The 16800-nt window shown below is 38.7% G+C and overlaps 1 protein-coding gene across 1 annotated transcript; it reads right to left on the minus strand.

Annotated features, from left to right (window-relative positions):
• Positions 1–13242: 13242 nt before the first annotated feature.
• Positions 13243–14178, minus strand: LOC114685060 (olfactory receptor 141). The gene has a single exon (XM_028859659.1). It carries the CDS (start codon positions 14176–14178, stop codon positions 13243–13245), a length of 936 nt encoding a protein of 311 aa, XP_028715492.1.
• Positions 14179–16800: the final 2622 nt, after the last annotated feature.

A 16800-nucleotide genomic window follows, 5' to 3' on the forward strand; every position in this document is an offset into this window, starting at 1 on the left:
TAATCTCCTACAGATAGTCAAGCTTTAACTAACTGTTTCCAATCTCCAGGAGGCAAGGATTCAGTTGGCATAACCTCTAAGATGGCTTTATTGAAGGGTGCTGATGGGCCATATTGAGAACAAGCACACTTTAACTCCTTCAGTTGCTTAAAAGGAATAAGCATATGCCCTCTGACTACATTTCCTTGAACATCCTGCTGTTCCATAACTGGAAACATCTTAAATCCATTAATATTCTCTCCTTTATTAGCTGCTTCCTTTTGCTAGCTTATAATGGACTAATAGCTAAAGTTTGCCAAGAGCCTTGAGGCTTCTGGACCAGTGCAATCATAGGAAGTTTATTTACCTTAATAGTTGGATCTTTAGAAGGGTCTAAACCTGCTATCACTCTAGGAAGAAGAATGCTTCTTTTCAAAGAGAAAACTTGAAGTGTTTCTAACTTTTTACTCAAAGGATCTTCTAATTCTATCAATCCTGCCTTCTCCTCCTTAAATGCTTTACTTGTCTACTGTTCAACATTCATAGTTAAAAGTGGAGAAGAAATTTTTGCAGCTTTTACTTTTAATTCTGTTTCATCATCAGCATCTGACTGATTATCCTCATCAGATAACTTTTTAGAGGCATCTATATTAAACAGCTCCTCTGGTGGAGCAGAAGATTTATTTTTTATTGATTTAGGTAACATCTGTCTGTTAGGAAAAAAGATCTAGACTGTACCATATGAGTGTCCAGAGACTAAAAATATCTGTTGGAAGTTTTTCTGGACCATGCTTATCTTAATACTACTGTATTGTAACTCCAATATGTCTCCAAATATCTGTGTCCAAAGTACCCTGATCAGGAAACCAGGGACAAATCTTCTTTACAAATTCTAAAAATTTACACAGTTGCTTACATCCTACTTTAGTACCTCTAGCCTTTAATGTATCTTTAAGTAAATATACAAACCTTTGTTTTCTATTTGTTTGGCCTGTACTTATTTTTTACACTTATTCACATTTTTTTCTTACCCTGAGTTTGCTTTTTTATTTACACTTATCACTTTTACTCTAGAGTTGTACTTATCATAGCTTTCACTTTTCTGGAGTGAACTCCTTTTTTCTTCTATGGTGTTCCATCACAGAAATCTCCTGTGCTCAGGCCTCACAGTCAGGGGCCATCTGTAGGATGGGTATCTGGGTGGAGGTGTGAGGATTGAAGAGACAATGAAGAAGACAGAAGAGTTGAGAGAACTGCCAGTCAATGCCCCACAGCCTTGAGTTTATTTCACAACCAGCTTATATACAGTCCTGAAGGACAGAGGTAGAACAATACACAGCACAGGCATTCAACCATTATCTATCCTGCTGACATCAGCAGCCTGCATCTAACTAGATAGTATGTTCCTTCCTATGAGCTAGTCAGGACTTTTTCACAGCCCTGAAGCAAGTAAGTTTGAATGCTATTGATTCAGAATAGACTTCAGATTCAAACTGAGAAAATGAGCCAGTTGTGGGCTCCTGCACAGAGGCAGAAACCATACTGTGTTTCTCTCCAATATATCTCTTAAGTTGTTTGTTTTTCATGGTGTGACTTTGTGGGGTTACTTTGCACCCAAATGCCAACATGCTCTTGTGCAAGAAAAACCCTTACATTAGTCCACTGGCTTAAATAAGCTCTCCTGGTGACTGTGCTCCCCCTGGGCATCTGAGCCTCACTGGTATCCTATCCCTTGTAGATGAAATTCTAAGTGGTCTTATTAAAAAACACAGAGTCAGATATAGGGGTGAAAGCCTGGGAGAGATCAGGGAAACAGAGAAAGCCACAGCTAACCTTACTTCACCAACTCAGCAGCTTCTAAATGCTGTGACTTCCTGTCTACCCATGTCTATATGTCTTGCACTTCTGCCATGTGATTTGCTCTCTCCGCCCAACTACATCACTTCCTCTTTCTGCCCAGCTTTGACACTTCCTGTCTGTCAGTACAGACTTCCAGACCGCCATGGTTAACTAGTGTTGGAATTTAAGGCATGTGCCACCACACCTGGCTCTGTTTCCAGTGTGGCCTTGAACACACAGAGATCCTGCGTGCCAAGTGATAGGATTAAAAGTGTGTGCTAACATTGCATAACTTCTGTGTTGTGGCTGGCTTTTTCCTCTGATCTCCAGGCAAGTTTCATTTATTAAAGCACAAATAAGATATCACCACAATCCCTCATTTCCAGTCTGCGAGCAACATATTCACCTTTTAGTGCACAGATTGCCTGGCATATCAGACACCAGCAGAAATTAGGTCAAGTTTCCCCTTTGATCCATGGAAAGACTTCTCTGAGTACTAAGAAGTGACTGAGTGTCTAGCACCCCTCTGGTACTCTTGGAGGTATAGGGTACTCTTATCCATGTTCTTTAAGGCTATGACTGGACCTCTTCACTGACCCCATTCCCTCACCCTCAGAGCTGCAGTCTTGCAGCTTTCTTAGACCTGACTGGGCTATTATGACCCTTTCCTCTCCCTTTCCTTTTCATCCTCCCCCTTGAAGCTGCCTGTAATCCCACAGCTTCTCTGTGCTCTTATGATACTATGTGACCCATTCCTATCCCCTTCTTACAAATGAGATATCATTCCTGAGTTTCAGTTTTATTGTCTTTGGTAGGCTTTTGGACCTCATACAAAAGCCCTGGTACCAGGCTCTGAGTCTCCTCAGGCTGTTAGCCCTGGTCCTCATAAAGTGTGGTGACAACCCACTAAAGAGCTGGGTCTTGTTCAAGTCATCCCTGAGTCCTGGGGCTGCCCTTAACTGCAGGATGTTGTGTTCTTTCTCTACCTCATTTGTCATCCATGGGAACAGTGACATACACTGAAGTGGGTAAGGTTGAAAGCACTAGGCCACGCCTTAAGCCAACAAAGAGTTCTGATATGCACAGTAGTGTCCTCACCCAAAGGAGCTTGAAACCGGCCCCCCAAGATGACAATTGCTGATGTAAGACCCAGAGCTAAACCAAGAAATGCCTCGGCAGCTGGAAGCAAAGCCTACTGAACAGCACACACATAAATACCTCAGACCTTTGTTTAATAAGTGAGATTGCTTGCATTTCTCCCAGAATCTGTGCCATTGATTCTGTGTCTGCCCACCCACTGCCTCCAGGATCAGAGACAGCAACAATATATATCTTCTCATTTCCCATTAGCCTCTCTTCACCAGACTTGATGGACCACAACCATATTCACTTTTATAATAAAACCTGGCTTCAGTATTCCTTAGATAACTAATCCAATTTCCCCCCTCCACTGATACCTTAGATCCTAAAATTACTGGACTTTTACAACTACTGGGAGTAATCAGGGGAATGGAAAGATACTCTGTACAACAAAGATTTCTCTTATCTCCTCTCCAATCCCTGTTTCTTTTTCTTTTTCTTTTTTTTTGTGTGTGTGTGTGTTCCATCCTCCTCCCCCAAGACTTTGTGAATGTTTTGCCCTTTTATGTTACTGTTGATGACTCTGATGGGAGCCAGAATCTGACAGGGCAGATGAGGGAGAGAGCAGAGGGATAGGCACCAACAAACACCTTGGCTGGTATATCTCTCAGCTTGCTCCCGAGTATTCTCTGTAGCTAGAGCTTAAACATGTTCTTATCTCTAAGCTTCCTTTGTTCTTAGCTTAGTGGATTCAACTCTACAGGGATTCAGAGATCTTTTTGGCATGGGTAATATTAAATGGTTGTTTTATGCTGCTCCACTTCACTGGAAAGCAGGCTCTGGAGTTGGTTTAGAGCTCCCGCTCCTCTATACCAAAATGTGTTTCTTTAAAGGTTTCCTCCACAATCTGTCAGGTGGCAGATGGGCCACCTGAACGTTGTTGGTTGTTCGGTAGTTTTTGCTCTCTTACTCTTTTGGGGAGCCCACCACCCAGCTCACAAATAAATGCCTGTCCTTCACTTGCTTATTACTAGCCAGCTTTTCTTAAATTATCCCCATCTACCTTTTCCCTCTGGGCTTACACCTTTCTCTTACTTCAATATATCTTTTTTTTTATTAAGATTTTTTTTTTTCATTTACCATGGTCTCCTATTCCTTTTTCTCCCCCTCTTTTCTTGATCCAGCTAGGATCTCCCGCTCTCTTTCCCTCACCGTTGCCCTTCATTGCTCCCACTCATGACCAGGCTGTTCATGTAGATCTCATCCATTTCTCCGTGTCTTTCTTGGGGTCCCGTTTTGAGAAGGGGAGGAAGCAGAGAGCTAGGGAGGCCCATGGAGATCCACAAAGATACCCCCGCAAAAGACTGCTGACAATGGTTGAGAGACAGCCGGGACTGACGGACTGACCTACTCTGGTGATGGGATGGTCAAACACCCTGATAGTTGTGCCATAAACCCCATCCAAGGACTGAGGAATCTGGATGCAGACATCCACGGCTGGGCCCCTGGTGGAGCACTGGGAGTCTAATTAGTGAGAAAGAGGAGGGTTTATAAGAGCGAGAATTGTTGAAGCCAAGGTTGAATAAAGCACAGGGTCAAATAACCAAATGAATGGAAGCACATGAACTATGAACCAAAGGCTGAGGGGCCCCCAACTGGATCAGGCCCTCTGAATGGGTGAGACAGTCATTTGGCTTGATCTGTTTGGGAGGCAGCTGTGCGGTGGTGCCGGGTCCTGGGCTCGTTGCATGAGTTGGCTGTTTGAATCCTGGGACTTATGCAGGGATGCTTGGCTCGGTCTGGGAGTGGGGGGGGCTGGACCTGCCTGGACTGAGTCTATCAGGTCAATCCCGGGCCTCCGGGAGACCTTGATCTGGAGGAGGTGGGAATGGGGGTGGGCTGTGGGGAGGGGGAGGGGGATGGGAGGGGGAGAGCAGGGGAATCTGTGGCTATTATGTGGAACTGAATGGTGTTGTAAAATAAAAGAAAGAAAGAAAGAAAGATTTTTTTAATTCATTTTACATGCCAACCACAGATCCCTCTCTCTTCCCCTCCCACCCCCCAGCCTTCCTCCCCAATCCACTCCCCCATTCCTTCCTCTGTGAAGGTAAGGCCTCCCATGAGGAGTCAGCAGAGCCTGGCACAACATTCAGCCGGCAGGTCCAAGCCCCTCCATCTGAATCAAGGTTGTGCAAAGTATCCCGTCATAGGTAGTAGGCTCCAAAAAGCCAGCTCATATACCAGGGATAGATCACGTTCCTACTGCCAGGGGGCCCATTAAGCAGAACAAGCTATAAAATACTTTAGTATATCTTACATTCACTCTTACTCAATGTCTGACTAGGTGGATATGTGACTGGCCCCTAGCATCCTCCTCTCCTTGTTCTCTTGCTCTTTCTCTTTTTCCTCCCTGATTTCCCCTATTTATTTTCTCTGCCTGCCAGCCCCACCTATCCTTTCTCCTTCCTTGATATTAGCCAGTCAGCTCTTTATTAGACCATCAGGTGTTTTAGATAGGCAGAATAACACAGCTTCACAGTGTTAAACAAAAGCAACATAAAAAAAATGCAACACATCTTTGCATTGTTAACAAAACCAATAGGGAAAAAAATGTAACACATTTTAAAATAATATTCTACAACACCTTAATGTATGACAGAGAAAGGAGAGCAAAATAGGACAAATGGATAGACTATTATCAATGGGGATTATTGCTACTCATTTCATACTCTTTTTGATTTTAATTCTCTAAAACTTTGGTAAGGGAGGAATTTTAAGATTAGTAAGACTATTATGCAAATGTTCTGTACATTAAGATTTTAAAGTAATATTGAGAATGGTTAAAATCTGTAAAATGTATAACAAAGTGTTGGTTTGAAACTGGTAACAGGGAGTTGATAGTTAAAAATCAATATACAGGTAATCTTAATGGAACCATGTGATGTGACACCGTTTGGAATATAAGGAACCTGTGTCTGGCAGCCACCTTAGCTGCTCTCCCCATCCACCACAATCCAAACGGAGGCAGCCTTGTGGCTGGTAGCCATCTTTGCTAGGGTTGGAAAGCATGGATACTGTGTGACTTTACTACCATCCAGATTAAAGGTGACACACGGTATAAGCTAACCCAGGAGGCAACAATAGGTCTCCAAGGTAATTTGGATTGGGATAAGTTTTTGTGTGATGCTCCTTGTCCTTTGAATAAGGAAAATAGATGTTGAAAAATCATAAGAAACACATCTTACTAAAAATTATGATTTAAAAACAGCATCTTATACCACAAATGCCTACACCTTCTGTAAAGAGTTCCAATATATTACCCCATCTTACAACCTGACCTTCCATGGCATTTACATGTTTCTCACCAACAACTTTCTTCCTGAGGAGAACACGGGATTCTGAGACCACGCTAGGGAACTTGAAGATGAAATCTACCAAACTAAAGCAGTCCACCCACTTGAGGCTCAGGTGGTCCCCAACCAGGATCCCCAGTGGACCTACAATACCACAGGAGGCATTGTAGTTTGAGAATAATGTATGACTTACATCCTGGCTGGTCTCCATGAGGCTCTCTAAAAGCAGTATATTATGAAAAAAATCCCACTCTCCAATGTCTCAGGAGACTCAGGCCTTTTATTTCTGACTTCTTAAGAAAAGGCCTTTCACAACATTTTAGCACTCCCATACTCAAAGTTAAAAAGAAAAAGAAAAAGAAACCTACTGCTTAGTTCAGTATCCCTTGTTTATTAACTCTGCAATTGCCCTATACTACCTTTACCTCAGGAATTTCTCATTTCTCTGCACTAGACCTCAAAGATGTCTTTTTTCCTTTCCTCTTGATCCTCAGGCTCAAAATATTTTTGCGTTTACTTAGACTGACCTATACACTCACCTTTGTACCAAATTCATCTGGATTGGCCTACTCCAAGGGGTCTGAGACAGTTCACATCTATTTGGCCAGGGTTTGGCCTCTGAGTTACTTTCTTTTTCTCTTCCAGAATCTAAGCTCATGCAATAAATGATCCTTTTCTTTGTAGTCCATCTCTACAAATTAGCTAGGTTGAACCCTCTACTATACTAAACTTCTTTTCTGTCCAGGAATATAAGGAATATAGTCTCACCCTCTATGGTCCAGCTATTCACCCATCAAGTTACTTATCTATGACTAGCTATTACTGCAACTCAAAGTCCATTACCATAGATAGAAAACACTCAGTTGAGTCACTCATAGTCCCCACTACCAAGGACTAAGTTCCTAGGGATGACTAGGTTACTATGCTCTTGCATTTCCTTTTATTCCCTGTGGTAGTTTGAAAAAAAAAAAATAATGGCCCTTAAAGGGAGTAGCACCATTAAGAGGTGTGGCTTTGTTAGAGTAGGTTGTGTCTTATGGAGGACATGTGTCACTGTGGGAGTGGATTTTGAAGTCTTCTTTGCTCAAGCTGTGCCCAGTGTAGACAGACTTCTTCTGCTGTATGTGGATCAAGATGTAGAGATCTCAGCTCCTTCTCCTGCACCATGACTTTTTGCACAATCCCATGTGCTACCATAATGCTAATGGAATAAACCTCTGAAATGCTAAGCCACCAAAATTAAATGTTTTCCTCTATATGCCTTGCCCTCTTCATGCAGTCTCTTCATAGCATTAGCACTCTAACTAAGACACTTCCTTTTTGCTTCCCCAACATGAAATGGTCCTTGGCCCCTCACATGAGCCCCTCCTTGCACCCATTGTCAAGCCTTTTCATAAGCTTCAATGGGCCCTCCCAATCAAACTACTAATCACCAGGAAAAACTAATAGCTCCTGTACCCGTGCCTTTCAACTAGCCAAGTGACCTGGCCACTCAGAACTAAGCTCTAAGCTTTTGATTGAACTTAAGTTGCTGATTTGTCTTTCATATTATGTATGGGTCATTTATTTCTGCAGGCTTCTACCACCCACAATATTTGATTCCAAATTCTAGAGTCCACAACTTCAGCTGCTTCTTTGCTTCACCTACTTTAACCATTTACTTCTCCTGGCCTGCTTGGTAAATTTCATCTCTCTGGCTCCTGGAGTCTGCAATGCCCTCTGGATCATCTACCATGTGGCATCTCCCTGCTATGCCTTCTGAGGCCCGACCATATTGGCAACTCTCTAGTTTCTAAGATACTTACTCCACTCCTTCTGTTGGAACCATCTGCTTCCTTGACTTCTCCACTAGGAGCTGCCTGCTAAGTCCTGATGCTTCCTTAAGCCCCTTGAGCCTCTGTGACTTTGCCACCATGCCCCCCCCCCCCACGCGCCAGTTTCCTTCTGGGAGTTTAACTGCTTCTGTATGTCTTCGTATGCTTCTTTCTTATCTCCCAGCTCTCACTTTTATCTTATAAAACTCCTTTTGGGGCAGGTCATTGTTTGACTTTTTCTCTCTAATTCTACAGTGTCAGATTTATTAAAACCTCATTCTGTTACTATAGTATGACTTCACTACAGCCCAATGACCAAACTTTGCATGTTCAATTTTTAAATTCTCTCATATCATGACACCTTCTGCCACTGCAGAAACAACTGTTCTGAAACTCTTTTATATCTAAACTTGGTCTCTCCTCATCTAATTCTTCCTGTCTACACCTGTACATTGTAGCTCTTCCATATGGATGTTTAATGTCCAAAGAACCCCAATCTCCAGCTAACAATCCATTCTAATATGCTCAGGAAATTGCTGTATATCTTGTTGTTAAAGGCTGATCCAGTTCCTTATAACTCCCTTATCCATCTCTCCATCAACAGGACTTGCTCCCATTCCTGTTTTCTTTATAACCAAAGGGAAGATTACTATAAAAAGTGGCTAAAAACTTATAGAAGTTGCCCATATTGATACCATGAGACAAATCTGGGCTGTCCTAATTCCCCTTGTCACTTTTACATACAGGAGAGACTTTTCAACCTCTACATTGAAGACCCATGGGACACCAGATGGAAGAGAGTGTCACTGGCAAACTGTATTATCATATGTTCAGCAGGCACCCCAATGCATGATCAAACACCTAGGTGTAGAATAAAATAGAAGATGTGATTCAGCAACCATCAATGGTTCATACCTCCCTAATGTCTTACCTCTTGGAAACACTGATCTCATCTCTCTGTCCTCTTGGTCACTCCATCTGTTTTTCTCAGACCTAAACCTGTGTATATATCCACTACTAAATTATACTCTGCATGGCCACTAGAGAGAATGCTAGTTGTGAGTTCCTTCCAAGTCAAACTCACATCACTATTCATGGCCTCACCCATCATACTATTATATTCAATTACCTTGCCATTCACTAACTGCTCTGAGTCAAATATCACTACTACCCATTATCTATCTCACATCTTTCTCTATGGTATTAGAGACTGCTTTAATTCCCCAGAGACATACTTTATGGGCACACTGGATTCCTCAGACTATAATAATACCCTGATGCAGAGCTCTACCACCCAGTCCCTATGTCCAAATATTCACAATCCCTGGATCCTCTGTAGCACTCAAGTTTATCCCTGCCTACTTGCTGTGTTGTCATGGACTGTGTTGTCAACCCCCATCCCAAAGAGACTCACTAGATGTCATGGTGCTACAAAATTGGCAAGAGTACGATCTACGAACATCAGAGAAATGTAATCTTTGCCTCTTCCTCAGGGAGGAATGTTACTTCAATGTCAATCAATATGTTATAGTAAAAGATAAGATGCAATAACTCCAGACAGATTTCCAAAATCACAAGGAAGTGCTCAATGCCCCTGGCTGGTGAACTGTTCATGGTCCAATATAGAATGGGATACTGCCTTTCTTAATTCCCTTTCTCCTTCTTTACCTAATCCTACTAATTGAACCCTATCTTCTAAACTTCTTCTCTACATTTCTTAAACAAAAAAAAATTCAAAAGATTTTTAAGCAGACTTTTAATCAGTTGCTATTACAGGGTTATCAACCCCTAACTATGGGACCAGAGGTGTACACGCCCCCAATTATGCCCTGCTGGTGAAGATCAAGCTTGCCTCATGGCCTTTAATGCCCCCATAAAGCAGGAAATGGATTAATGATGATTTTGCCCTCCTCTCCCTCCTCATTACTTATTAATAGTAATCAAAAATAGCAGAATGTAGGGACCCTGAACAAGGGAAAAAGACCTTGTCCCTGACTTGACCCAGATCTCCTGATGCTTGGCCATCTCACCCCAATAACTCAGCATTATTGGCCAACAAGCAACAGACCTTGCTATGCTTTTCCAATAACTCAATGCACATGCTTGAAAAAAAACCAGAAAAGCCATCTCCTTCATTTAGCAATCTATTGTCTCTCTTTCCATACACAGGCAGCCATGCCCTGTGTTTCTCCCCAGGAAAACTCTTGTGTGAATTTTCTTGATTGGTGTGACTTTGTGGTGTTCCTTGGCTCCCAAAGGTCAAGATACCCCAGCATTAGAAAATCTTTACATTAACTGCCTATCATCACCCTTCTATTCATTCCTCCAGTACAACCCCACAGTATCACTAGTTCTGTAGTAGAATACCTAGACGATTGGCTTAGTGGAATAAAGGACTATCTTCTAAACAGATGTAAACAAGCATGAGAAACAACATCTGGATTACTATCCTGAATATAAAAACTAGGTAGGATAATAAGAACCTGTAACTACAGTGCTGGGAAACAGAGACAGGCCAATTCCAGAGTTGTTGCACAGTGAATCTAGACAATGATTGAGTATCAAATTTGAAGAGAGATTTTGTCTCAAAAAACAAACAAAATAATGAAGAAAGAAACTTTTAATTGGCCTGTAGACTCCATAGAGGCATGCAAAAATCTGATTATAGATATATACCATACTATTACACACATTTCAAGAATAAAAAGTAAATTTAAAAAAGGCAATAATGATAATAACAATAATAAAACAATAAACAAGTAAGAAACGAAGTAGTGATGGAGAGGAGAAGACCATGCATAATTGGCAGAGTTGCTTCAAATTCAGTGTAAGAAGATATCTTTGCCAAGAAAATTACATCTATTTAAAAAAGACTAAGAGTTAAATGAATTTTTCTGTACCTCATCCTTGAATGTGGACAATAAAGGATGATACTTTTTCTAACAGCCTCACCAGAGTAGTACTTGTTAAAAGATAACCCAACCATAACCTGAGTAGGGTAAAGACAATGGGCATTGCAGAGAAGTGTGAAGATGCTTATGAAGGGAAAGACAAAAACCTACCATGTGTTGAATTTTATACAACCATGTTTTAATTTTGGTGTTCTTGACCTTTAATATAATCCTGACAAATATTAAGATCTGGTTTTCTTGTTTCTGAGGAACTAAAGAATGAAATTTTTGTACTGCATAATACAATAAAGAAAATGTTCATATCTTCAAAGATTAAAGACAACAGAAATGTTATCTGTGTTGGCTGAACCTTACATTATGATTAAATTGCTATTGACATCTAAAAAATATTTAACTGGAGGTTTTGGGTGCAATTTTATGGTAAAGTCCTTGGTTAATGTGCATAAAGTCCTGAGTTTATCCTCCTATGTGCTGGAAGGGATGGGGAAGTAGAGAATGAAATGGAATAAGGTACCAAGGCTTCATGAAATTGACCAAGCTAGTCAGATAAAGCCATGGTATTATATACAGCTACAACCCTGAGAACCTAAAAAGTTTTCCAGTGGAGAGACAAGTTAATTTGTTTTTAAAGCAATGATAACATGGTATGTATCATATATTTACAAATGTTTGAACACATATACACAGGATTCAATGTTAAAAGTAAATACTTAGTGCTTCAGAATATCTCTTAATTTAAAGAAACAGTCTTTTAAAATGTAGTTAGTTCTAATGAAGTGTTTTGATGAGTGTTACTTCAGTATACTTAATATCCTCATAAAGACAGATTAGGAAAAAGCCATATATAGAGGAAAACAACAAGGAAGACAATGAGAAAACAATCTACAGAGAAATCTACAGTGTACAGAGAAACACCTAAGTAAAATTTAATTGTGCAAAATTTTAGGTTTTAGATATTCAACATTCAGACTTGGAAAAAATAAGATTGTTTCGTGTGTTTGTTTATATGGTTGTTTTTTTTTTTTTATTTTGCTGTTTTGATTTTCGTTTTTGTTTTTTGTTTCATTTTTCTGAATAAGCCAGATGCTGTATGGTGTGTTATTAAGATAGTCCTATCAAACTACAACAAACATTTTAGCAGATTTGTATGTGATTGTGTCTGGAATATCTGTGTGCACACATACAGGTTTTAAGAAACAAAGGGATGCCACATCTTTAGACTTGTAAATATCATGTAGAAAGTTGAATGTGATCATTATTTTAATTTTAAAAATGAATATGTAATGAAAATGAATAATTAAAAATAATGATTATTAAACTAAAAATAGATGAAACTTTATGTTCTTCAAAAATTAAACATGGAAATGATGGCAGATAGCTCAGTTTATAAAGTGTTTCCTATGGGAGGTTAGGGATGTTGAGTTTGAATTTCTAGAAAACACATAAAGCCAAGGGTAACAACATGAATCTGTAATCACAGTGCTTCTGGGCTAAGACAGATAATGGAGATGGGGGAATTACCTTGAATCTTAGAGGTCCGCTAACATGGTATAACAGTGACAAGCAACAATGTTTTTTTTTCTTATTTATTTATTTATTTATTTATTTATTTATTTTTTTTTTTTTTTTTTTTTCTTTTCCGAGACAGGGTTTCACTGTGTAGCTTTGTGCCTTTCCTGGAACTCACTCTGTAGCCAAGGCTGGCCTCTAACTCACAGAGATCCACCTGTCTCTGCCTCCCGAGTGCTGAGATTAAAGGTGTGTGCCACCACTGCCTGTCTGGGAGGAGGTCTTAAATACAGGCTTACAGCACAATGGGAGAACCCCAGAGGGCAGAAGTTTGCTATCGATGTTTTATATCTTGCATCTAAGTTGTTAACACCCATTATGCAGGATACACAGACAAGGAACTTCCCTTAAGCATTCAGGAGGTTGAAACCTGGGAGGGAATTAGAATAGGGAGGATAATCAAGGTCACGGTCAGCAAGCAAGGCAACAGTTACCCCAAACAGGGGCCAGGGACCTACAGGTCCCCCTTTTACTAATAAATGAGATTCTGACTTAGGTTGCATGGGATGTCAGCAGGTCACTTACCCCTCATAGAGACGCCTGCCTAGGCCACACAGGCAACAATGATTTTATGTTTGAATGTAGTATTAAAAATTGGTGAAAAAGTACAATGGAAAATATGTTAGAAAATGTAACAAAACTGCTTATTAAGAACTTATAAAGAGACAACAAAAAATTAGTTTAATTTTTTTTAATTTAATGTTTAATATGAATTTTTTTTCTCAAAAATCTTCTCATTGCCTCTTTTACATCTTTGTTCCTCAGACTGTAGATGATGGGGTTGAGCATGGGAATCCCAATGGTGTAAAATATTGACACTATCATATCATACTCCAAGGAATAGTTCGAACTAGGTCTCACATACATGAAGAGGCTTGTACCATAACAAATGGACACACCAGTGAGGTGAGCTCCACATGTAGAGAACACTTTCCTTTTTCCTTCAGCTGAATTCATCTTAAGGATTGACAACAAGATAAAAGCATAGGAGACCAAAATGATCAAAATGGTGACTAGTTCTATGGAACTCACAAAAAAGAAGAGCAGTAACTCATTTACATATGTTTCAGAGCAGGAAATAGCAAGCAGGGGAGGTATATCACAAAATATATGTCTGACTTCATTGGAACGACAGAAAGACAGGCTGAAAGTGGCTACTGTGTGGATAACAGCATGCATAATTCCACCAGCATAGGAAGCAATGATGAGTGACACATAGATTCTAGGAGACATGCTCACTGCATACATAAGTGGGTTGTGAATGGCTACATATCGATCATATGCCATTGCTGCTAAAAGAAAGCATTCTGTGGTTCCAAATGTAACAGCAAGGAACATCTGTGTTGCACAGGCATGAAGTGAAATGATTTTGTTTTTTGACATAAATCCTACTAACATATTAGGCGTGATATCTGAGGAATAGCAGGCATCCACAGAAGACAATGCACTGAGGAAGCAGTACATGGGGTTGTGGAGTTGGGAATCTCCAATGACTAAAATAATTAGTCCTACGTTCCCCATTAGAGTAAAAAGGTAAATTGCTAGAAAGAGGAAAAAGAGAATGATCTGAAGTTCAGTTTTGTCGGTGAGTCCCTTGAGAACAAATGTAGTAGCTTCTGTGATGTTCTTCATATCAGAATATCATGAAAACATATTGAAGATACTCAGTTTATTACTCATAGCACTATGAAAACAAAAAATAGTGTGAGTCAATGAACATAGACTATGTCTTTATGTACTCAGTGGTCTAGGAGATAATGGCTACAATGGTGGTATAATCATAATGCAACTTACACACAATGAAGTAGAAGGTAATGCTGTATAATATTGTGGAGATTGACACATTACTTACAATGTTCTATTGGCACAATGCAATCACCATCAAAATTTCAATGACAATCTTCACAGACAATAATAAAACAATCCTAAATTGAAATGGGAGAACAAAATCTCCCTCTGAACAATACAAAGCTGTTCTCCCAGAAAGCAATTGTGAAGTTATCACAATACATGATCTTAAACTACATTCCAAAACCATAGTATCAAAGACAGTGTATACCACTATAACAAACATATGTAAACCAATGGGATGGAAAGACACACACACACACACACACACACACACACACACACAGACACACACACAGTTATGTATATTATAATGTAACTTTTGACAAACTCATTAAAACAAAAATAAAATCTTTAATGGGTGGTGATGGGGAAATAGGACATTCACATGTAAAAAATGAAATTAGTCATGAATCTCTCATTTGGCTCAAAAATCATTCTGAACGTATCAACAATTATAATATAGTAAATAGATTACCTAAAATGCTAGAAGAAAATACAGGAGAAACACTTCAAGACATAGGCATGAGCATTCTGTAAAGAACTATCATAGTATAGAATATTATCTCTGCAGCTTACAAATAGCTTTGTAAAAAATTATGAGAGCTTAAATAGCTTTGTTAATCAATGGAAATGATCCTCAGAATTAATGATATTTATGTCCTGAAAAACCCTAATATGTGCTCATTATTTTTAACTCAAGAGATTATTCCATAATGAAATGTCAATGAATCATGCCTTCCACACAAAAAGTGGGAGTTAAGAAATGAATAGATAGTTCTCAAGAAAGAAAAATGACCAAAAAGTAGTTAAAATACTGCTCAACATTCTTAGGCAGGAAAGAAAATTCAAATTGAAATTGATTTATGATTCACTCTCAACACAGCCAGACAGCTATCAACAAGAAAGCAAATGGCAGCAGGTATTGGAGAAAGAAAAATACTTAAAATATCTACTGGGTGTACAAACATATGCAACCACTATGGAGATTTGTTTGATGTTTCAGGAAAAGCTGAATGTTGACTGCCATATGATCAAAATGTGCCACCTTGCTCATATATCTCAAAGGTCTCCAGGTCCTACCATAGAGATAAATGAACATCCATGTTTCTTGATTCACTATTTATAAAAAGTAAGAAATGGAACTAGCCTAGATGTCTATCAGCATATTAATGGATAAAAGAAATATGGTACATATACATAATAAAATTGTACTCTTCCATAATTGTACTTTTCCATAATTAAAAGTGAAATTGTATGTGAAAAATGGATAGAGATAGAGATTATTATATTAATCAAAATGAACAATATTTATTCCCAATTACATAATCAATACTTGTATATTTCCTAAAAGGTCTTGATTTTCACCCCTTAGATGAAATTTGATGTAAATGAGATATAGATGAACACATTTGATTAATCCATGAAATAATCAGTACTTTTAGGGTTTTACACTATGTACAATAGCCAAAATAATGGCACAATATTTTTTCATCCTACACTCTAATTCTCAAAAATGTTCTGCAAGTGACCAAAAATTTCTCTTACCTGTGGAGCCAGAAAATTCATGTTTATTTGTGCAAACAATATGCTTAATTTAAAATGCTTATATCTACTAAGACAAATTTTGATGAAGCCCCAGGAGATAAGCTTTGGGGAATATATGCCAATTAGCTTTTGGTTCAATATAGTTGCATGATGAAGTATTTCACAATAAAATGTTAATATCTTAGGAAAACGCCACAGTTGTCATTATAATAAATATTTTAAAATATAAAAAACCTATCTAGTGTCTGATTTTGAATGATATATAGAAACTCTCCTAAAATTTTTGGATTATTACCAAGGATATCTTCAGAGATGGGAAAAATGTATGATATGGCCTTGAAACTTTGTTGAAAGTTACACTTCCCTGAATCTTCATTTCCTCACACTTGTGATACAAGATGCTTAATGTACAACTAATTGGTAAATGTGGTAAGCTAAATTAATGTAAAAATCATCATTTCTTTTTAAATATCAGATGAATGGGTTTAATAGGCTTTTAAAATATGATACTTTTACTCCCTTGAAATTATAACCTAAACTATTTCATATAAATCAAATATAAATATCAAATTTAATAGTATATTCTTATACTAAGTAATTAAAAAACTGCAATGTTTAAAGAGGAAAAAGCACAAAATTCAGTCTTCATAAGACTCACAATAATACTAATGGTGAATATTAGCCTAAACTTACAGAGATAAACTCATATAATATATGATACATCATTTCTACCAGGAAATGCAATGAACAGACACAACACTGGATTATATGAGAAGACATATCTTACCATACAAACGCATGTACAGAACTATGATGGAGAAATTTGACATTGGTAAACATGATGGCATGAAGTTCTTT

This window comes from Peromyscus leucopus, chromosome 4 (genome assembly GCF_004664715.2).
Source record: "Peromyscus leucopus breed LL Stock chromosome 4, UCI_PerLeu_2.1, whole genome shotgun sequence".
NCBI lineage: Eukaryota > Metazoa > Chordata > Mammalia > Rodentia > Cricetidae > Peromyscus > Peromyscus leucopus.